We start from the raw sequence: 23,554 nt of genomic DNA on the forward strand, positions 1-23,554 counted from the left end.
TACAACAACAACAGCCATTGCATAAGTGTACAAGCAATTGGAGCAGAGATCTGATGGGGTCGTGACAATGAAAGCAAAGGACGCTACATTTCATAGAGACCTCAGAGCTAAACGGAGCAGTGTTCAGACCTTTTCAAACTCTCCATCATCAGGTTGCAGTGAAACAGCTACCCATTATTCCTCCTGCTAGCTTTTTGTCACGTAACGGGATACCAGCAGTCAGTTTATCTGCTTGCCAGAGTCTGAAAGTAATCGCTACAGGTTGTTTATTTTTGCATTTACTACAACTCAAAGCAAACGAAATGCTGGTTTAAAAGATCCTGGCATCTCGACCCGCAGAAATATTCTTTCCAAAAAAATTCTGAGGTAGGAGTTCACAGTTTTTTTGCTAGAATGAAAGTTCTGCAAAACTCCATTTCTTATACCTCTCCCAAATCTTATGAGGAAAGAGGGCAGTAGCTTCTTTGAAGGACACATCACTCAGAAGCTCAGCCAAGCACAGATGCTTTTTGGATCAAAGAGTCTTGAAGAGGTTTCTGATGTTATAGTTTACTGCTAAGAAATGCAGAAGCAGCAGTATATAACCCTTTCCTGCACAAAGGGATAGGGAAGTTGGGGGATAGGGAAACATGTTACTTTAAACCTAAGAACAGCATAATAGGACTGTTGCCTTGCAAGACACTTGCAGTCACATTATCAGACTCAAGCACATGAAATATGGAATGGATTGAAATTCAGAGTATGACAGTACTCACACATAGCATTACATGCTTCATTTCAGGAGACTAATGATGAACTTCAGCTGTCAGATTTTAGCTTCAGAATTCAAAAGAAAAGTTTAAATACTAATATGAGAACTAGAAGCTTTTAAAGAAAAGGTACACCAAATTTACACAATTTCAGCAGTTATGGCTCAAAAACAAAGACACCAAATATTGTCAAGTCTGAGGGGGAAGACTGATGGGAATTGCAAAGAGTTTTCAATGCTATTTTGAGAAACAACACTGTTTCAATATGTAGGTCTGATATAAATAAGCCATCAGATACTGCACAGGAAAGCCAGAAAAAAAGTTGGCCTGCTATTTAGACGACTTTTAATGTCACTGCTTGCCATTCAAAAAGCAACAAGTAACTACAAGACACCCCTCTGCTGTAGCCCAAATGTTACCAAAGACAATGCATTACGTGGTTAAGAAAAGCAGGTGTGGAGAGTGCATTTAAGGTGACTGACCAAATGAGGTAAGTAAAGAGTGGGAGCTACAGGGACCCAGAACACAAACACTGAGACAGCAACGAATGAATATACTGCAGAAGCCCACTGAAGAGACAGGCAGAGAAGCAGAAGGAAAGAGAAACTAGAATTGTGGCATTAGCACCTTCAGCATGGAGAAACAGATGTCAAAGCAAAAGCCAGACCAAGAAGTTGGACTCTGAAGGGAGACTGGGAAAGCAAAATAACAGTATTGCAGATGCTGTCAACAAATGCATTCGAGAGTGTCAAAAGAGACAGAGCTTCCATATTTTTATCATTTCTAATGCTGGAAGTAAGAAGGTAACTCTCATGTCTAATAAAAGAAAGCTGAGAGCTTTTCACTTAGCTTTCTGCAGAAGTTTAAGACCAGTTTTAAACCATCCATTTCAAGGAAGACACAACCCAACCTTCAGATGTCACATGTTTAGCAGTCATCTGTCACACTCGGCACTCTCTAAGCGACTACTCTGAAGGCTTCTGGCTGCAAGACAACAAGCCAATCTACCCTTCTGTCACAACTGGCATAATTAGCTACAGTGGGAGGACTGGAAATTTTCTGATTTCCCCCAACTGTTTTCATTAGCTTCAACTGTGCAGAACTGGAAAAGAAAGACAGTATCAGGATGTTCAAAACTACAACATAAGATACTACAAGTTGATACACTGAGGTTGACTATCCGATTAAATTGACCTTTTTTTTTAAGTTTGAAGTTGGTTCATACCCCTCCACTAATTAAAAATCCCACAATTTAAAAATGTACACAACCACCTCACCTCTGAGCAGTAGCCTTCCATTGCCACTAAATATCTAACACATTGATTGAACCAAACAAAATAAGTTAAACATTGAAACAGAACAAGTTGGATATTGAATTTGGGCTGCACAAGTATACTTTGGGTCAGCAGGTCAACTAACGTTTCCAAGGAGAAAACCACATGTACTGAAAGAGAACACGCAGGTGAAGCAAACATATTTCAGAACAAAGCTCAAACTTTTTCATGAGGGATCAGAGGGGCACAAGTGGCTTGGAAAAACAGCCTGATTGAAAGGGCAGAAGCAAATCCAAAAGTCTTCATCTAAAGGCTGGTTTATTTTCCTGCTCCTCAGTTGCTGAAAACAAAGGGGAAAAACCAAGTCTTTTAACCTAAAGTTAATTTGTCTTCTGCTTTTAAACCAACACAAACAATTCAATTCTTTAATAAAAAGGATGCATTTTCTTTAAAGGACTTAACCATTACAGGATTAAAATAAAGTTAAAAAGGTGTCAGCTATTCAGAGAGGAGAGAGCAACTTGCTTCCTCAGGCAACTGCCATCGCCTGGTTACTCGTCAGAACTCAGAACCAAAAGCCAAGAAACGCAACAGATCTACCTCTGTTTCTTCTTCTGTGTCAGTTGTGGCATTGATTGATCCACTGGCTCCTCCTGCTGAAAAGGCATGTACAGGCAAGGCTTCTTTTATAAGGGCAAACAAGAATTAACATGCACTAACTCAGGAAGGAGCTGTAATGAAAACCATTTGTTGCATTCCAGACATTCAAGTGTTGGCATGGAAAAGAATATGGCAAGATTTGTCTTCCTTTAATTCTCTAATTCCAACAGCTCTTATGGTCACAGCACGCTGAATTTAGCCCTTTCCTGTCATTTCACTCAATCAAAATTTAATGTTCAACTGGTTGCCTGATGCTAGAAGCAGATTCTGGTTGGTAAGGCTTCCACCACTGAGGCACAAAGCAACAATGCACTACTGCAACCCATATGTGTGAAGTTTTACGGACGCTCACTTACTCATACTCGGGTTTGAAATATTGCAGGAAATAAGCTTATTTTGTTGGAACCGGAAAACACTCCCAGTATATCTATACAAACTGACCTTGATAACCATTTTTCCTGTGATTATATTAGTAGAAAAAAAACCCCAGAAAGCAAAAAAGGCCTAACAAAAAAATCCTGCATTTATAATCTGAAGTCACAACCATTTGGATTCGAAGTAGAGCCCAGTTTCAGTGCAGATAAGAATCTGGGATATGGCAAGCTAGCAATGGCATAAATTAGCACACAGGCACAGAAGAGAAAGTACCTTGTTGCTGACACAGGCAAGAGAAACAGCATCTCTACAATAACACTTCTGTTAAGAGCAGAAGGCTCTATCCATACTGGCAGCACTTTGAACATACTAGACACTCAGTTCTAGAAGCTGAAGTCCCTGACAAGGAGCCTCTTATTTAAATAAGGTCCTTCTCACCTTCCCCACAAAAATACCAGCAGCAGCAGCCCACAGATTATATGCCTGCAAGATCCAGATAAATAACCCATTTGCTTCATTTTTTTTGAAGTCTGTAAAACAGCCACAAGGATCTACTGAGAGCAAAAGTTATAGCACATGAACACCTCTCATAATACAAACTTTGTTTAAATTCTGCACAAGGAATACTTTTTCTGAGCTGTTTCAGAATTCTTTTCCAAGCCTCCACACTCCCACTGTGCCACAATGTCCATTTGGATTTGAAGGTGCTCAAACACTTTATTGCAATTATAGAAGGCACCAAGATCCCCTGCTAATAGCAGTGTGTAAAGGCAAAACATTAGAAGAATTTTCTTGTACAACTCAGTTTCTGAATGTTTTGGATGGCTGATAAATAAAGAGAAATGAGGAAGTGAAACTACAAAGCACTTGTTAATTCCAGAGTATGTTTCCTGGGATCCAGGGTGCAGAGGGGGGAAGGAAGAGAAAGCACGACAAACTGAATTTATTGAAAATACATTAAAAAAAAATTCCAAGGCAAAAAGTTAAATGGCCAACATCACAGTACCCATATGGACTGCATCTCCATATACAGAAGTAACAGGAAAATCTGGCCCTCGAGGCACTATTCAGTTCTCCTCCCCTCTCTCCCCACCCCACCATAATAGCTGAGAAGCTTCATCTTCTCACTCTTAACTGAGACCTATTTCTAGGATATCAGAAACCACCAATAACAGAACTGCAGAATATAAAGTTCAAAAACGTTTGTTTGTTTTTCTTTCAGCTTGAGGCAATGGCAAAGGGTCCAGAAGGCTTACAGTGAGTGTCAAAACAGAGATATTAAAATCTCCCCCCAAAAAACCCCACACAACCCACACACAGAGCATCCACCCACCTCACACATGACGGGGAAGGGAGAGAAAGAATGAGACAGTGGAACTTGCTGTTTGCAGTTCAACATTTATCTGCTTCTTATCTTACTTTCTTCTATCCCTGAGACATTCTAAAAAGGAGGAAGAGGGTTGCATCAGCGAGATACTTAGAAAGCCTTCCTCAGAACACAACATATTTAGATGCATCTACCTCAATTAAAGTAAAGACCAAAAGTTGCTTGTGCACTATTACAGGCTCTGAAGTGATAAAACAAGTCAATCATCCTCCTACAAGGGGGAGGGAAAGAATTAAAGCCAACATATAGCCTGTGTAGCCAAGGTTTAGTAAAAAATTAGAAAGAGGGGGGGAAGGGAAAAAAGGAGGTTTAACTATGAGCTGTTAAGCTCATACACAAGCATTTAAGAAAGAGTAGAATTCCAAAGCTTGCATGTCCAGAAGTTCTCACTGAAATAACTGGTTGCTCGTCCCTTCTGATCTAGCACCTGCATGCATAAATACAGACTGTGCACCTCAGGTTAACCTCCTACTTTCAAAGTCTTGGCTTCTGTCTTTACATGAGGATTTCTTTAGTGTCTTTGATTATAGTTCTTTTTACACCTGAACTTTTTTCTCTGTGAGAACCCACCCTTCTCTCCTCTCCTAACCACACAGTGCAGATGCATCTTGCAGCTCCCCGGTGCCTTCAGCACAGTGCAGGGCTCACACATCTTTCACTGCTTGTCTGCTCTTGCTTAAAGGACAGACTTTCTCTGGAGACTTGTCCCCAGTGTGTTTAACTTACCTGGTCACCACCAAGCTACACTAAGTTTTTTCCACTAACTGATCTGCCATCACTTCCCTCTCAGAGAGTGCCTGTAAGGCCAGCTTGTGTCTTCCACAAGCCAACATTTTGTCAGATTTCTGCTTCCCACAACTGAGCTTTTCGCTGCAGCTTTTTGAGAATCAATTCCATCCTTCTGTCCTCAGAACAAGTGTTGTGACCAGGTACAGCAGCATCTAACTTCCTACTAAACTGAAGGTCCCTGCATTCTGTGTGAATAATTTGGTACAACCAACTCAAAGCTACTTTTTTTTTTTTTCCAAAAAACAGCTCTGTAAAGTGTTGTTCTGGAAAGCCAGGTCTCTGATCACTGCAATCAGACAAGATGGTTACCTTTCATTTGTCAAAAAAAAAAAAAGTAAGTAGGCATCAGATGTACAAAAAATTTGGAAGATCAGCTTACTTAAATAAGATCCTTTACATGCTTTCCAAGAACCTGCCTGTTGATATTTAAGCACTCAAAACTGCAAAGTTACAAGTCAGACAGACTTGGCTGAAACTCCTGTGGAGACCTGTATCATTTTTGCTGGAGAAAGAAATAAAGGGTCAAGCACACCCCATATGCCACAACACCAGGCTACAGGAGTATGAACTGGAGATGGAATTTCAGTCAGGAACACTAAATTTCCTGCCTCCTGTCATTGAAAACCAGGCCCCCTTGTGTGACTTTAAATGGACTTTTTTGGTATGTGCAGCACATCAAGCTGTGTTTGGGACTGAAGTCTTTTTTCTTTTTAACAAATTCACTAAAATATTGGGTTCCCAAGGAAAATAATATAAACAAAGTAAAGAATACGTACTTTGTCTTGACATCTGTGAAATAACTTCACTGTCTTAGACACACTGCTTTTTTGTGTTACAAAATAATTCAAGAAGCCTTAAAGTTATGACTCAAGGTTTAAACGTGTGACATTTTCCAAATACCACCACCCCCCTCACTTTCCTACAGGCTTTTTAAACTCCGCTTACTTTGAACAGTCTAATTTACTTATTACGTGCACCATGTTCACACTTGATTTTGCATCCACTGGTGCACACAGATGAGTCAGGTTTACATCTACCTTTAATCAACCTGACTCAAATCTCACATACAAGGTACAGATGGGTACCAAAGTCTGGAATTCTTCAGCTGCTGGGACAAGATTAGTGCAAGTGTCTACAGCATTATTTCAACAAAAATGAGACACCTTTAGCTGATAAAACAGATGATGGTGCTCATATCCTTCTGACCCTCATTCAGCCTTCCTACAGTTGATAATCCAGACTGAATAAACACTGGAAACAGGATTTTAATTTTAGTTCCTTTCTCATGTACCCTTTCAAAAAGTATAGTTAGGGCAGACAGTCCTCTCCCTAAACCAATACAGCTGGTTCAGTCTAGCACTCTCCAGTTAATCAGGACATGGTTGCTTCTAGAGATACCTGGACTTCTTGACAGGATCAAAGGCACAGGAACGGGCCCCTTCAATTCTGCAAGCTGGTATGTGTCTTTCAAATGGGGATCTCAAGCTGAAGAGACATGCTGCACTCCTCTAAAGAGAATAAATCCAAAGGAAGAAGGACACTGCTTTGGAGATGAAACAATATGATGCCTTTTATAGCACAGAGAAAGATTAAGGTAGAGCTGGTTGTCAAGCCTCGATCTACATTTGCTAAGAGTGCATTCACCTACTTTTTATAAATTAAACTGAGAACCCAAGTGAACTGTCACAGCAAAACTGAAAGTGACAGTCCATATGCTGTGAAGAGTGAAAAAAATTCGACCAAATATGGTTCAAGTGTTGACAAGTATTTTTAAAATTCTATTACAAACAATCAAGAGATGAAGGGAAGTGTCTGCACTGAACCAAATTTATAAAAGCAATTATAACTGCATTTCAAAATGATCAAAGATGTACTAGGAATCATTTTGCATGCTACACAGAAACAAGAAAGCACACAGTCTGCATGTGGTCCCAGACAAAGCTAATAGAATAACTTCTGTCAGATACATACACTGATAGTACTTAATATTCAAATTTATAGATATCTCTATTTTTTAATCACAATAATTTAAGCAAAAGCTAAAAATAATACTTTGATATAAGAAATCTGGCACACATCCCAAAGCTTATCACCTTAAAGAATCAGGATCTTTACAGTTTCAAAGAGATATTGCTAGAAACTTGGTTTGACGTCTTATAAACACATTCATCCTGGAATATAAACAGAAGCTTCCTAATTTTTTGGCTCTTCTTAAGAAAAGTCCCTATTGCCAGTGCCTGATTCCTTTCAGCAAGGTAGCTGCTGCACGTGACAACAAAGGTGATACTCTGAGTTGTTCTTAACTGAGCCCTGATGTTCATGAGCAATGAAGCAGAAAAGACTCGTGTTTCTGTACATGTTTAGTTAGTTGGGTTTTTTTAATATTAACATGTGCCAGTAAGTAGACACATAGCAACATATCTTTGCATCTTGTAGGTTTACCTTATCCCTATTCCCTAGTGTAGAAAGACTCCACTTTATTTTAATACAAGATGATAGAATTAACAAGATATTTCAAAGCACCTATTAAGTTGCAACAATTTTTGTGTTAAGTCTTTTTTTTTTTTTCCTCAAGAACAGAAACATAAAGGGCCATCAGGATGATTAGAGGGATCAGAACCTCTGCCACAAGGAAAGGCTGAGAAAACTGGGATTGTTCAGCTGGAGAAGAGAAAGCTTCAGGGTGACCTAATTGCAGCCTTCCAGTACCTGAAGGGAGCCCACAAGAAACATGGAGAGGGACTTTTTACAATGCCAAGGGGTAATGTTTTTTAATAAAAAAGAGTAGGCTTAGATTAAATATTAGGAAGAAATTCTTGTAAGGGTGGTGAAGGCCTGGCACAGGTTGCCAAGAGAAGCTGTGGATGCCCCATCCCTGGAAGTGTTCGAGGCCAGGCTGGACAGGGCTCTGAGCAACCTGGTCTAGTGGAAGATGTCCCTGCCCATGGTGAGGGGGTTGGAACTGGATAATCTTTAAAGGTGCCTTTCAACCCAAACCACTCTGTGATTCTATGATATGGAACTTGCCAACTGGCCCCAGTCAGCCCTAAGTGACCCTGCTTAAGCCAGGGGTTTGGACCAGACGACCTCCAGAGGTCCCTTCCAACCTCAACCCCTCTGTGAATCTGTGACAAAGCACTAAGCAGAGAGTGAACAGCCCTAACAGACATCTCATAAACCATTCATTCCAATTTAGTGCTGGAAAACAGTGTCAGTGGAATGGAATGATTTCTCACCTGTTACATTACAGACTAGCCCAGTCTTCCTAACACCAGACTTATTTCACACTGTTTCAAACCTTCCTTCTGCTGCCATGGCCCTTGCTCTGCTCAGGTCCCACAGTGAATTCTCACAGTTATTAACAGGGAGTGAATTACTCTTCTCTTGAGGTCAAATCCCTGGGCTCCAGATGAATGATTTTCTCTTGACCCTGAGGCAAGCATATGCAAAGCCTGACTCTTAATGACTCCTGTAAAGGAAAAGCTAAACAACCCAAACAACCAAATTAACAGAGGAAATAAGGATACTACCTGCTGGCTGGACTTCCAGCCCTACAACAAAAGCAGCAAAAAAGGGCAAGCAAGTAATAGCAATAGGTGCCTCTAGTTTTATACCACATAACCATTCTCGTCATCAAAGCATACATTCCTGGAACTAAATATACGCAGTTCTAAAATCCAAATCCATACCAGGAAGGGTACAAAGTAGGCATAGTTTAGCAGAGGACTCAATGCCTCTGACATACTTTCAGTAAGGCTAAACTTACTGTTCTGGTGCTTGGGTTTTATACCTGTAAAGGCCCAGATTGCCTCTACACAGCACTGTCCAGCACTGGCACCAGCACAGCACCACTGAAAGAACCCCTTCCATAAAATGAAGCTGCAGCTCCAACGAATGCTACAAAAAACATCTGAACTATGGACAAAAAGTCCATGCAGAGCAGGCAAGTAGAGATTTACTACAGTGATAATCCACAGATCATGTTATTCATTGGCTGAGAATTAATCTGCAGAATTTTACACATACTTAGAGTTCTTACAAAGTTTAAACCGCAGTCTTTCCGCAGCATCCTACAGCCAAGAGGCACTTAAAAATGCCAGCTGTTGAAAGTCATCCAAAAGAGATCCCTTGAAGCAACTTGAAAAAAAGATTATCACGCTATGATGACAAACTAAAACACCTCTAGAGTTTTCCCACCCCTCTGCTTTTTGGCTCCTCCTTTAGAGTTTTCTTTTTTCAATACTACAGTCAGAAAGACTGCATAGAGCATCTAAGAAAGATTTCAATAAGCAAGAGGAGCTAATGAAAAGCACAAGATATTAAGGAATACAAACTGATCTGGGAGCCTTTGATCAGTATGGCTTCACTGAACACAGCAGGTAATACCTAAACCTTTCATCTTACATGTACTAAAGGACTTCCCTAATAATTCTCTAAATTGTTGGAGCTTTTTTGCTAGAAATTGGATGGGAGTATCCAACAAACAAGGAATATTTTTCTATGATGAAAATTTTCTAGGATGAAGATAAAAGTCCTTTAATTTTTTTAATTTTCTACTTAGTGCCATCTTTAACACAACTTTCATTTTCTCTTCAGTTGTCTTCCAGCTCAGGTTAATCAACTTCACACTGCAACTGTTCTTTTTTTTGAGGAACAACCGCCAGAGCCAACTTATCCAGGAACTAAATATCAGCTGGTAAACAGGTAATACTCAAACTGGGAATAATTCCTTTGCTGCACGAAATATTTGCAGAATGACAGATAATAGGAACTCCAGTGCCAAAGACACCAAGTTCTCTAGAGCTGACAGCCTGCTGTGATCACCAAAGCAGAGGTAAATATTTGCAGAGCTTTTACATGAGTAAAACTAAAGTTATTCAAACAATATGAATCATACTGGTGGAATAAAAGTAGGGATTAGCGAGTCTTACAGGAGATGAGGGAAGGAGGGAAGGAATGGTGTTCCAAAGCTTTTTAAAACTCTCCAAAGTGTGCAATCGCCATCTAGAAGGCAGCGTAGGCCTACAATTTTTGCTGTAGCATAAAATTCAGAAGAGAAGACCTAAGTGATGTCTGTCTGGTTTTCTCCATTCCAGGGTCAAAGGTTCTCCACAAAAAGTTGACTAAGAAGGGACAGAAGTAAAAAACAAAAGAGGAAAATGAAGTACTTTTAATGACAGATTCTGCTTGTGAAAGCTGTACGTCAGAAGGACCTTCTCCCTTGAAGAACTTACTTTCCATTCTTTGGAAAAGGATAATTCAGCACAATTAAAACAATGCTGAGAATTTTAAGCTTTTAATATGTTTTCATTCTAATCACTGCTATCTCCAAAAGTAAAAAAGAAAAATACTGAAAAAGGAAGGTCTGTGAAAACCCGAAACTCCACTAATTGCATTTTTAGTTTACTGAAAGGTGAGAAAGCAGAGAAGGAAAGTTTTCAGTTATCACAGAAGAACTCACTGAAAAAAACCCTCTCCCTTCAAAAGCCACAGGCATTTTCATTAAGACGAGCTTTACAAGTACAAAAGGGATACACTATGCAAGGAATTTAAAAAAAAAGTCTTTTCCAAACAGCATTCTTGTCCCAAAACAATCAAATTGCGGTTGATGGTAAAAACAGCAGTGTCAAATTCAGTAAGCTATGACAGTACAACATGTCAAAATTGTCCAATAGCAATTATCTTGTCCAAGATAAAAATTACCACGTCTGGAAGGATTTCCATAGTTAACTTTGTCCTGGGGTTTATGACACAGCTATAAAAAAATTAATTGAACTGAAAACGTGCACAAGCTCAAAGAATTATGTGGATTCTCTTAAAAAAACAAACAAACAAAACAGTCAAGATGTTTCTTACAGCAATTTTTGTCTCATACATCTGCATTAAATGTGTAGTTCATACCACAGTTCATTACTGCAGGCAGCACCACTGAGCAGGCAGGAAATATTTTAGACTTCAAGGCACTTTGAGGCACTTCTGCACACTGCAGCTGATAAAGAGAACTCAGCAACTGGGATGCTCAGGAGAAGGCAGGTGCACAGAAAGGCTGGCTCGCCCCTTACCGTTATCCTACTGTTGTCCCAATGCCACAGGACCTTAAAACCAAGGCTGCCCAGCTATGCTCAGACCCACAAAATATCTCATACCACACCATGGGATGGAATTAGAAGGGCTGACTAGGCAGAACACCAGCAAGGACAACGTTTGAAAGCCTGCAGCAGAGCACCTCAGGCAGGTCCAGCTGCTGGCTGAAATAATATTGTCCTACCCCTCCACCACTGACCAAGTGCTCCCATCACTGCAGCAGCCCTGCTCTCTGCCCCAGTGCACGTCAAATCCCACATGGAACAAATAAAGCTACACATTGTGGCAGCAGAGCATTTGCACACTTTTTTACTATCTTCCAGTATGAATTAATAGCCATAAAACTTCTGTTGCAACAATTAACTATTGTCCCTGAAGCATTGCAATTTCAAGATATCCCAATCAACACATAATAACTCTCCCTTCCTCATCTTCTATACACACAGCTGTCAGGGCTTTCATTTTTTTCAAGAAGGAATTACCAAGCTGTATGACTCGTTCTGTGCATATATATACATCTAATTATAACAAGATTTTAGCCTGACCCGTCTCCTAGAAATTCAGATAAACCTGTTTAACAGAGTTCTACAAATAATTTTAAGATCTGCAAGAAGGTATTAAGTGGCTTTTATATGCTAGACTGTAAGCTACGGTATCAGCTTTGGCATGGGCCTATAAAACCTGCAACACACACATAAATTTGTTTGTCTCTCATCCATTTTGCTCAAGCAGCTCAAGCAGCCATTCAATGGTAAATGTGTATGGGATAAGATCCTACACGATTCCTACTGAGCCGTGGCTGCTCCACACTGGCTCCCAGCTCCGTGTCCCTGAGCTCTGCTGACCTCCTGGCAGCAGCTCCAATACTGTCTCTGAATGCTCAGCAGCACCTCATGCTGACACCAGAGCTCTACTACTATCCAAGTTTCTCCAAGACTGAGGATGCTGCTCTGTGCCAGGAAATTAAGAAATGGAAGTGAAGAGAGAGTTGTCAGATTAGGAAGGTGGCTGGAAAGCACAGAGAAGCTTGAGGGAGAGGCTGAAATTAGTTTGGAGAGGCATGTGAGTACAGCAGGAAGCCCTGCAGATTCCTGTAGCTACAGAAACAAACCACCAGCTTCAGATTAGAGCTGAATGCTGAGAAACGAATACCCAGCTTCTGGTTTTACAGAAAACAAGCACAGCAAATCTGTGCCCATGAGCTCAACGTTACTGAGGCAGTCTAATGCCTGCCAGTTCATCTGAGTGATACACTTATTAAAGCATTTACTTTGCTTTCCTTAAATGTTTCTTAACTTAGTGCTTGTAGGGATTGAGGTCCTCGCCAGCCTACACTGTTCCATCAATTTAAGGATATTGAGCTACTTCAGAAGAGGCATATGCCATAGCTTCTGGCTTGAGAACTTAAATAAAAAATTGGATTATCAAAACTGATAAGACTGTGGATTCAGAACAAGGTCAAAGTCCTAGTGAAGTCTATAATTAAACAATTCCATTCTTATTTTGAAAAAAACAAACCAAAACAAACAGAAACTGCCTCTTGCTCAAGTTTCAAAAACAAAAGCCACTTGAGGAAAATTAAAACAACACAAAATGCTGCCAAAAGGGAAAATCCCAAGGCATACATAAGATCAACACCCTCCTCAAGCAAAAAACCTGCTCTGCATGATCCTCTCCTGTGTCTCATGCAAAAAAAACTCTTAACACTTTCAACTCTGCCTTCCAATAACAAAGTGCTGTATATTACTAATGTAGGCCCTTAACAGGTTTACAAAACCCTCAAGGCTCTTCTAAAACATTTGTATTTGTTGCCCTGCCTGTTAATAGCACAGGAGGGCATTATGCACAAGTCCTCTAAACGCAGTCACTGAACATTTGCCACAAGTTCTCAACTCCTTCTGTTAAATGAACATGATTTCCCATCGTGCCCTCAGACATAAGCTCTAAGTGATGCTGTATCCCTTTTACACAGGCATATCATCAACTGTACTCTCAAAACAGAAGGAGGGATAATTAAGCTCCTTACAGAACAGGTCCAGCACAGGCAGTGTAAGAGGATTCTCCCTGCAGTGACTCAGACACCTATTGACCAATGGGCCTCTGAATCAACAGTTTCATCTCCAGAGAGGTGAAACCCTGGCAGAAGTTCTGAGCGCTTGTAGTGCCAGGCCAGTATCAATTATGCTGAGCACTGGGAGCCAGGAGACCACCCTTCTGGACCACAGGCTGAAAAAAGCCACGAGACAGTGGCTGATTTGTTTATCCTCCTGGGCTATATTTGAATCGGTGATTCACCACGTCCGTCTTACTAATAACTCCTTCAGCTCATCATTTCAGCCCCCTTCTCCAACCTCCAGAAGTCTTCAGAACTCAGCTATTACTCTACACACACTTCAAGATGAAAAATGCCACTAATGCTGCCAGAAAGGACAACTAATTCCACCACTTGGAACATATACGGCTTTTAACTTTTAAAAACTCTGTAAAACCAAAGAACAACTACTGCACTGGGTAAAATTGTGTGTGTCGTCCCTACAACATCAAATTTGGTCATGGATTTTCATATTGAAGGCATTAAATCCCGTCTTGGTCCACAGAAGAAAAGCAGTGTTCACTAATTATACTTTTATAACATGTCACTAAAATTCTTCTGTTTCTCAAAACGTTGCAGCAACCTTCTTCAGTCTAAAACTTTTCCTCTTTGGTCTCAAGATGTTTCTGAAATCTCTTCTGTTATTCTGAATTAGAACTATAAAAAGTTATTCTTTGAAGTCTTTCTTAGATTTATTTGCTTGCCAAGAACTCAAAAATAGCTGAGCAAAGCAAGCAGCTACAAAGTTAGCTCTCCATGAGGAAGCATCTGTACTGTTTTCATTTTCTTGGCTTTTGGGTGGGGAGGGACATTTAAATGGCAAGCAGCTGCTGTGAAGGAGGGGAAAAAAACAAACAAACAAAAAAACCACATTGAGGAAAATCTTCCAAGTTTTAGTATTTACAAAGTGTTACGAAGCTCGATCTCTTCTGGGATACGTTTAGTGAGTGAAAGGACACAAAACCTCCCTGTTTTCATTTATCAGATGTCCAAAAGAAATCAGCAATAACGTCAGCAAAGTCTGCCAGAAGGCCTTGACCAGCCATCTTAGAAATGTTTCTTCTACTGAGCACAAGGTGTGTGTGGGGGGGAGGGAAATCAAAAAAAAACTGTCCCTCTCACATCAAAGTGCTCACACATACTGCACCTTGAAATTTCTGGAAGTGTCTTTACCTTTGCTCTCACACTAGAAATACAGACACTGTGAACTAGAGTGCATCACTCCAACAGCAGCTGGAACTAGAATTGCAGAACTGTCACCCCAGAAGGTGAAGAAATTCACTGCCCACATATGTGCATCTTTGCCTCAGAGTTGCATATGTAAGTTCCAGAAAGTGATGGTGACACATATCCTGCTAATTAGCATACAGCTATCCAGTCTCCTCATGTTACAGTAAGCAAGCACACCACACCAGGAACCTGCTTTAATTGCTAATTAATAGCACACTTGTCTTTGGGAGAGTGGGAAAGGGTTAATCTTTTAATTGAGCAGTTCTTACAAATCAGAAGCAAGCAAGCAATATTAACTTTACAAAACATGACTTTCCTTTCAATCTGTACTCAAACTAATACAAAAGGCAAAATATTTTACTGATTTTGACTCAAACAGGCAACACTATTCCTAACAAGAGAATACTACCTTTCTTATTTTTCCTGAGCAGTTTACAGAGGGATTAAACACACAACCCAGTAAAACTGGGTGGGAAGACTCACATGAACGGAAACTTCAGCTTCACATTTGATACCCAGATCTTGGCCAGGGTCCATGGGCAGTGGCATAATTCCCTTTAAGAGGACCCAGATTAAGCTGTAATCTTGATGTTATTCCAAATAAGAAAGTGGTAGGGGTTGAACACAATAATATCACCCAGCCGAAATGTCACTGACTCACCTGTGAAATGTACAGCTGGAGTATAAATAAGAGTTAAATACAATGCAATGTCACTGAAACAAATAATACTTAGGGGCAGCTCAGTGGTAATGCACGTCTCTCATTTCGAACATTGTCAGTGAAATTTTATGTTCCTACTGTGATTTTTTTTTTTCCCATCTTAATAAGTGCTTCTGAGGAGAAAAGACATACAAGGGCTGTGAGCAAAGGGGAGTTCTGAGGCCTGATTCTGCAGCCTTCCCACAGCACAGTAACTACCAAGCGATTAACTCACCAGCCCCATAAAAGAAACACTCAACAGCAGTTGCAGAATCTGGCCTGAGAACTGTTTTCATATTCAGTACTTATATCATGAAATAGTCTTACCTCAGTAAGAGCGTGCAGCTGTCCTTTATGCACACAGACACCCATAAACCTACAAGAAACAAGAAAAGAAAAGTGGTTTGGGCTTTTTTTTTTCCCCCCTCTTTTTTTTCTCTCAAGAAACTAATATAATAAAAATTTCTGGAAACACCACAAAAGGAGGAAAAAGAAAAAATTCAGCCTCACAGACACTGCATACTTCACTGTTGATTACTTAAACATCTCAGCACAAAACAAAATCATGTGTCTACATTACAATACAATTTGAATTAGCAGTTCCAAGAGAGCAGGGGAGACAGCTCAAACTCAATATGGAAAGTCACTAATTTGAGTATAAGCACAGGCCAGCATATAATGATTTTTGCAGAAAGGAACAGTCTCAGAGTTCTGTTTTAAGGAAGTTTAAGCCAAGTAATCCACTATTGGTCTGCATAAACAGAAAATTACTTCCCTTTGCATTTTGCTGTTTAAGCATAGAGATGTTTCTTCCTATCCCATTCCTAACCACTCAGGATTATGAGGGCACATACAGGCTGTACACTTCCCTGCCCCAACCCCCTCTTTCCAGCACTTGGATGGAAGCAAGTTTTGATAGTATCCAGTATACACACATTCCACAAGTGTTCCCTGCACTGCACAAGGTCCAGACTCCTGCTGTCAATAGTCATGACTGTCACCCTTGATTTTTCTGGAAAGCAACAGAATGTGCCATCTATTTAACGTATGAGAAACAACTGAAAGCTCATTTTTACCACCATCCAAGCTGAACTTAAAAATGACAAAATGCAAACTAATACTAACAGTAAACATCCCCCATGAGAAAGTTCAGTAATGCTCAAACCGTATAAACTTCAGAGCGTTCCCTGCAGACTTCAAGTGTCAGTTCTTCCCAGATTAACTAATTCTCAGTTTTACCATTCAGGTTTTGGTCTCAGTGAGCAAAAACAAATTGTCATTTCCACTTTGCAAGCAAGGGGTAGAAATGCATCATTCTATTAAATGTGATGGGCATCTCACGGGGAACAATTTAAAGGAAAAGGACCTTTTATATCCTGAAACACTTCCGAATTTAAAAACAAAAATGATGCAAGACACATGTAGTGCTAGTTCAGCTAAGCTGCTTTTGAAGAAATGAATGATCCTCAATGTTCTCCTGTCTAACAGCTGACTGGTAAATTACAAGCAGCTGAAGAAAAATTATATAGGCAAGATCCTTTGCATAAGCTGAGCTGTGGAAATCTGTTTTTATAACCAAAGAAGCAGCACAACTTGTACCAGAACATCTACTGCCTGCTCTCATCTCAAACAATATTCCCTGAATATGGAAATTTTAATTTGAGAGGCAGTGAAAAACCAATTCCTCTTGCTTCATGTAGAACAACAAGCCATGACCAGGTATTCAGGGGAAAGAGAAGAAGCTTCCTTTAGATACATCATCTACTCAAAATATTGCTATTTCTGAGTTCCCCTTCATACAGCCATGGCATATGAACCACTTTGTAAACAAGTTGACAAATTAATCCTCCTGAGGCTATGAAACCCAGAGCAGAAATCTGTTTCTTAGTGCATTCTGAAAGTCTCCAGAGCTATCAGGCATGGTGTTAATGGCTATATTCTCAAGCAAAAATGGGAAAAAAAAAACAATTCAATATATGAATTCCACTATTAGACAACTTTTCAAAGTATTTTCTCTTCTATGAAACGCACTAATTACACAACATTAACCCTCTATGGTAATATTTTCATTTAACAAAAACTGAGGCTAAGTAATTAAAAATAATAATGTTTTCATCTATTTATCACCTCTTCCTTTGTAAAGGTGTATTACACTACTTTCAAATTAAGAATTAACTGTATTTGACATAATACTAAAATACAAACGCATCTAAGAATTTATCAACATTTTGAAAAAATTAGATTTCTTGTCTCATCTTTACCGAACAGGGAAGACATCACTGTCATTTAAAGACTGGCAGAACTTAACTTTTTCTGCCAACCTGTTTAGGTCCAGGGAAGTCTCAATGGAAACATATTCATTAGCTTTATGAACCTACTCTTAAGGCAGCAAAGACACACTAACTCGAGTAATCAAGAGCAGGAGTTTAAAAGTCTTAAACACCTGGGATTTCTACTAGGAATCAGATCTACATTTCTAACTTTAAATCAGAAATTAAAAACAAAGCTCCGTATCATGATCTCATGGAAAAAAAACTGGACAAAGATACCTTTATAAACCCCACATATTTAGAAGCTATTCCCCAGGAAAAGAGAAACCAGATACACTGATAAAGACAGAATTAATGAGTTTACAAGCAACATACTGAAGCCATTTAAACTTCGTGTCACAAATCTCAGTTTTCAGACTCTGGAAAACAGATCGATAGAACAGACCTGTAGTGACCCAAATTCCTGAAAAACTTCTGCTTAGCTGCTTTATCAAGCAATAATAAGCCACTTGGTTAAGCCAAGTACTGCTACAAAACATTGTTGGAAAGGATTTTCACTATAAGATAATACACCCGGCTGCTACCGGGAAATACAACTACCAAGCAAGATTTAACATCTGATTTCAATTTCTGAGATTGCCCCAGATGAGATTCCAAGTTCTGTGGAGAGGAAGCTGACATGCTGGTCCAGCACAGCTGAGATTATTCCTGTTGGCGAGACGCTCTGTCTCCTGAGCCAAAATGTGCTTGTAGGTGAACTTCAGCAGAATGTCTTGTCAGCCAAAGGTTACACTTCCTATAAGCATTTCTAGTTGGAAGACGCTTCAATGATCCAATCATCCACAAAGCAGGAGACCATTTGCAGACTTGAGGAAGTTCATTTTCAAGGCAGTGTATCTGGCCTTATCAGGAAGCTGAAGCGCTTCCAAAATCGTAACTAGTGGTTGGAAAAGTTTTCCAGAAGCTGCAAATACGAAGCATGTTACTTGAGTCCACCCTGCTAAATCCAGTGCAGCCACACTTCCACCACAAAATGCTTTCTAACAAATGTCAGCAATCTACAGATGTTGGGAGTCTCATTTTATAAATGAGGCAATTCCCCAATCAGTCTGGAACAGCCCTCCTCCTAAACAAGAGCAAGAGAAGGTAGTCTGGATATTTCTTAGTCCTTTACAGCTGAAACTACTTTCAGTTCAGTCAGATGGCAAGGAAGAAAATTCTGGACAGAAAAGGGGAAATCGTCTCCTCTGTCTGCAACCTTTGCCTTAATTTATCAAGTAAAACTCACATCCAGATTATACACCCTCTGTGGACACCCAGACACTGAACACATGCTTCCCATTAAAACAACTTCACTGGGACACGTTCCTGTTTTGTGCATAAACCTGGGGCAGCTACACCTCAACAAAATAAATTGATGCCCTCAGAAACTTACTGCTTGTATGAGAAAATTCAGCACTTTGATAACATTAAACATAAGAAACAAACCAAACACACCAATGCAAAAGTCTCTAATATGAGCTCAGTAACAAAGAGACAAAAGGTCAGAAGACACCCTCTTATTTCATCACACTGACTGTTGGAGAAGGAAGAGGGTAAGAATATTAAGTCTGCATTAATGTTTTAGGCACCGTGATAGATTAAAAATGTATTTTAAGTTTTCTACACTGGCATTTTGATTCTGGAGAGGAGTAAGGCATTTAATCTATCATTTTCTGTAACATACTACACACAACACATATAGCCTCTCTTCTGCTGCCTTGTACACTGCATTCCTGAAATAGTCCTTTTTGATAATCACATTACACAAAGAGAAGGAAAAGTAATCTTCTTTCCTGTTAAAGCACTTTTCAATATGACAAAGGATGTTAAAAGACAAAATCCATCCTTCTGGCTATTGTAACAAAAGTCCATCACAAGTAATTTCACAGAAAAGAAGGTTTGAAAGGAGAATACTGCACACAGAAAAACCTCTGGTATTGTGTTCCCAGGGTGCTAGATTTGTCTCAAAGGAGATGAAATAAAATTCTCCTTGAAAGAAGCTCATGGAATATGCACACACTGTGTGCCTATTTGTGTGCATGCAGGCACAAGGAGGTGGGTTTAATCAATGAGTCAATCTGCCTTCATGCTCACAGCCAAACATGCAGCAATACCTCCAAGAGCTCCCACGAGAGCACTTAAGACATGAGCTGAGGCTTTCTGTGCACAGAATGGTTTAACTGAAGTCCCCGAGGTACAGATCAAATAAAGAAATACTTTTTCAGGCAAACAGTCGTGATATTAAAGACTGAAATTCTATCTCAAAATTGAAGACACCCTAATTTAAGAGACAGCACAGGAGACAGGGAATCTTTGGTAGCACAGCACTTCACTTGTGAATATGAAAAAAAACCACACTTGCATGGTATTACCAAAATGAGAAGCTATCAGGTCTCCCAGGCTGCAGCCCAAAGGCTCCCAGCCCAGGGCAAAAGGACAGAGATTTCTTGAGTCCTTCACAGCCCTATTTTCTTACTTTGATTTGGGTAAAAACTCATGACTACAGCAGCACATCAGCACTCAGGGAAGCAGCAAAACAGTAAAACACATTTACAAGCACACACCAAACCTTTCATAACTCTGGTACCAGATCTGACCCAAGCCCTGAACAGCACTGCTCTTTAAATAGGACATAAGCTAATAAGGAAGTGAAGAAATGCTCCAAACCTCTGCTCTCCCTACCCCCAGCAATTACAGTCTTGCCATGTATCACCCAACCTGTACTGAAGTGGTTCGAGTAAACATCCCATGGGACAAACCAGAAGTCCAGCTCACTTTTTCATGCATCCCCTCCCCATCTGTTTTGAGGGAAGAAGATGTGATAAGACCAGCACATCCCACACCCAAAGCAGGGAGAAGTGGAGATCAGAGGCAGAAAAGCATTTTAGTTCTCCATGTTTAGCTTGTATGCAGGAGTGAGGTGAAGACAGGAGAAGAAGTTGATGGTAGAAACAGAATAAAGCATGAACACCCTTTGTCTGCTTCTTCCCTGTCCACTCCTGAAGTGTCCCTAAGCTGGTCCCTGGGGAAAAACCAAAAAAATAAGCAGCTCTTTCATACACAGTTTGCTAAGAACACCAGACAGTGACTGAACAAAAAGTTACTCCATTATAGTTATCACATATCCTGCTTCTGGAATCATATCTGATAGTTGAAATGGGAAACAAGAGAAAGGGAGACAAACAAAACTCCTAAATCTCCTTAGTTTTTACCATCATGGCTGTGTAGCTGCAAAAGCTGGACTCATCTATTGTAAAATATCCTTAACAGACTGACAAAGAGGCTCCATTTTTGCCAAAATAAACCCTCTAAGAGAGGGCAGTTTCTCATTTTCTTGATGGAAAATACATTAAAAATTTATATATACACATATATTTGACCACTGGAATCTTTATGATCCTACCATGGGGACGGTATACTTACTGGGGACTTAGTAAGTGAAAACTAACTCTTCACTTACATCAGTCTTCTGATCAAGATGGATCTACATAGCTGGCCAGGAGCAGAATTCAAGTGCAGAAATAGTGAAATGAGTGGGGAGATTTAAAGTCAGCCTTTCATGCCATGCATAAGAAGGCATGTTGCTTTCAAAGCCTAAATACTCAGATTGGCACTTCACCAAATATTAGAAGCAGAACAACTGAAACACCTTAACCCAACTCCATCTCCTCAAGCAGTACAAAAGTGTCACGAAGGTAAAAACATGGACCTGCCTCCAGGTGATCTCTACTGAGCTAAGTCAGCAACTACTGACAAACACACTCCAGAACAGTGATCACAGTCTGGATCAAAAACCTCAAAAGGCATCTGGAACTCCAAAAAGGAAGTGATATGGGCAGCACAGAAGCAAAAGCAGGTTTAAATAGTCAGCAGTATTTATTATTCACATCAGTGCAATCAATGGGAAAAACACCAAATCTTTGCAGTAACATCACTGACAGCTTGTAAAATGTTGCTATACATTTTAGAGCACTGACAAAGGGATGAGTAAAGGATAATAATGAACCTCTCCTCCATATCACTTAGTTCATATAAACTACAAAAGTTATAGGACAAAAACATTGACTGAATTACCAATTTTAGGTACCAAAGCATCAGGACACATTCAAAAATACAACCACACACTCAGCTTAAGGAATATTTTAGTACACTAAAATAAATGCATCATTGCTAAACCTGACATTCACTTTCTAAGAGTGTGCAGTGAATTTAAACTGCACATGTTGAAGTGGGTTGAGAGAAGAAATTTGGAGGCTGTAAAGCCAGTATCTGACCAGCTTCATAATTTTACAAGCCATTTGATATCAGAGCACCTCACAGCCCTTACCCACTACAATCAAGCACTGCACAACATGATCTCAACATTTCAGCCTAAGAACCCGCTCATATCCTTACTGTCTAAAAACAGATCAGCACTAAGGAAAGTGGATTTTTTTTTACAGCATAAATTAACAGTAGGTAGTCCCAGAGCTTACAGGATATGAAGAAGTTTAGAGATGTATATTACACAAAAAGCAGAGTACACCTTCAAGGCATGTGGAAGAGATTCAGTGACTAATCAATAGAGAAGTAAATTTGATGCTAGTGACAAAACACCTTGTTCAGTAACATGGAGGAAGAACTCCAAAGGACAGAAATTAAGTGAAGAAAATAATATTTATCAGCAAGCTAAAGTAGCTCATAGCCCCTGGAGAAGTTATACATTAGAACTTCTTGGAAGAGGATGTTCCCTTTAAATACTAATACAAGCTTAAAATTTCCAAAAATAATCCCAGAAAACGTTTCAGTGGGAACATTGTTGCTGTAGAACATTTTCCTAGAGGCCTCTCAGCAATACAACTCCAGCTGCTCATCTTTGACAATGCAATGTTGTCAAACCAGCAATACAACCTCTCACTGCTTAGTACTATAAGGGCAAATTTTTCAGTAAAAGAATAAACTAAAATTAAACACTCTTTTCCTATTTGCATTTTCTGTAGCAATGTCTTTGCTCCCTGCAGCAAGGAGACTCACCTAACAGATAAGAAAAAGGCAGTGTTTTTTACCAGAGAACCAACTCTCTCAGAAGAAGCCTCAAATCAAGCAACTAATAAATCAAATGCAGTTTTTCCTTCAAAAAAACTTCTTCTATTTCTATGCAAAGATAAACTGTTCCTATTTAAGTAATTTATTTCTGATGTATTCACTCATAACTGCCTAGTTGAGCACACAGAGAGAAAGATTTCTCTATCAATCTTGGGTAATAACTGGGAGACCAAATGAAATTCCTTTTCTCCTCCAGGCATAAATCAATACATTATTGTTCTTCCTTCAGGACCATCTGTGCAACACCCCTGACTTCAAATTATTCACAGGCTCTAAGGCCAGAGGGGACCAGTATATCAGAGATATGATCTCTTAGACAACATAAAACATTTAAATTTCAGCAATTACTCAGGACTGAGCACAATAACTTTTGTTTTCAGCAACACCTCAGTAATTCCATTTAAGGGGGAGCAAAGTTACAGTAAGGTGCAACTGAACTTTTTGCCTGTCAAACTATTCCCTTCCTACTTTCCCTCACCCCAACCCAAATCAAATTCTTCATTTTGAACAGAGCTGTAGAGATAGATTTTTTTAAAAATAAGAACCAATTAACAACCCTGAAATCTAAAAAGCCAGATAGATAATAAAATTTAAATTTTAAAAAATGGGAGAACTAAAAAAAAAAAACCAAAAAAACCCAACCAAACAGAAGGAGGAATTGCTGGGAACAGAGCAGAGAAAATAGACAAAGAATTGTAATTAAGGACAGATTACTACAATACTTGAGTAAATATATTGTAATAAAACCAATACAGTTTACTATGAGTAAAAATTCTCTAAGTTCACAGGTTTTTGAGGTTTTAAGAAAAAAAACAGA

The 23,554-nt window shown here is 39.6% G+C and overlaps 1 protein-coding gene across 4 annotated transcripts in view; it reads right to left on the reverse strand.

Annotated features, from left to right (window-relative positions):
- TESK2 (testis associated actin remodelling kinase 2) overlaps positions 1-23,554 on the reverse strand; it is a 106,544-nt gene that overhangs the window by 24,706 nt on the left and 58,284 nt on the right. For all 4 annotated transcript variants that reach the window (XM_039384705.1, XM_027747097.2, XM_027747094.2 and 1 more), the window contains one exon: positions 15,668-15,716. In XM_039384705.1, coding sequence (XP_039240639.1) covers positions 15,668-15,716 — 49 coding nt within the window. The remainder of the gene's footprint in view (positions 1-15,667; positions 15,717-23,554) is intronic.

The sequence above is a fragment of the Pipra filicauda genome, unplaced genomic scaffold, assembly GCF_003945595.2.
Source record: "Pipra filicauda isolate LSUMZ 115617 unplaced genomic scaffold, ASM394559v2 scaffold36_size6622888_pilon, whole genome shotgun sequence".
NCBI lineage: Eukaryota > Metazoa > Chordata > Aves > Passeriformes > Pipridae > Pipra > Pipra filicauda.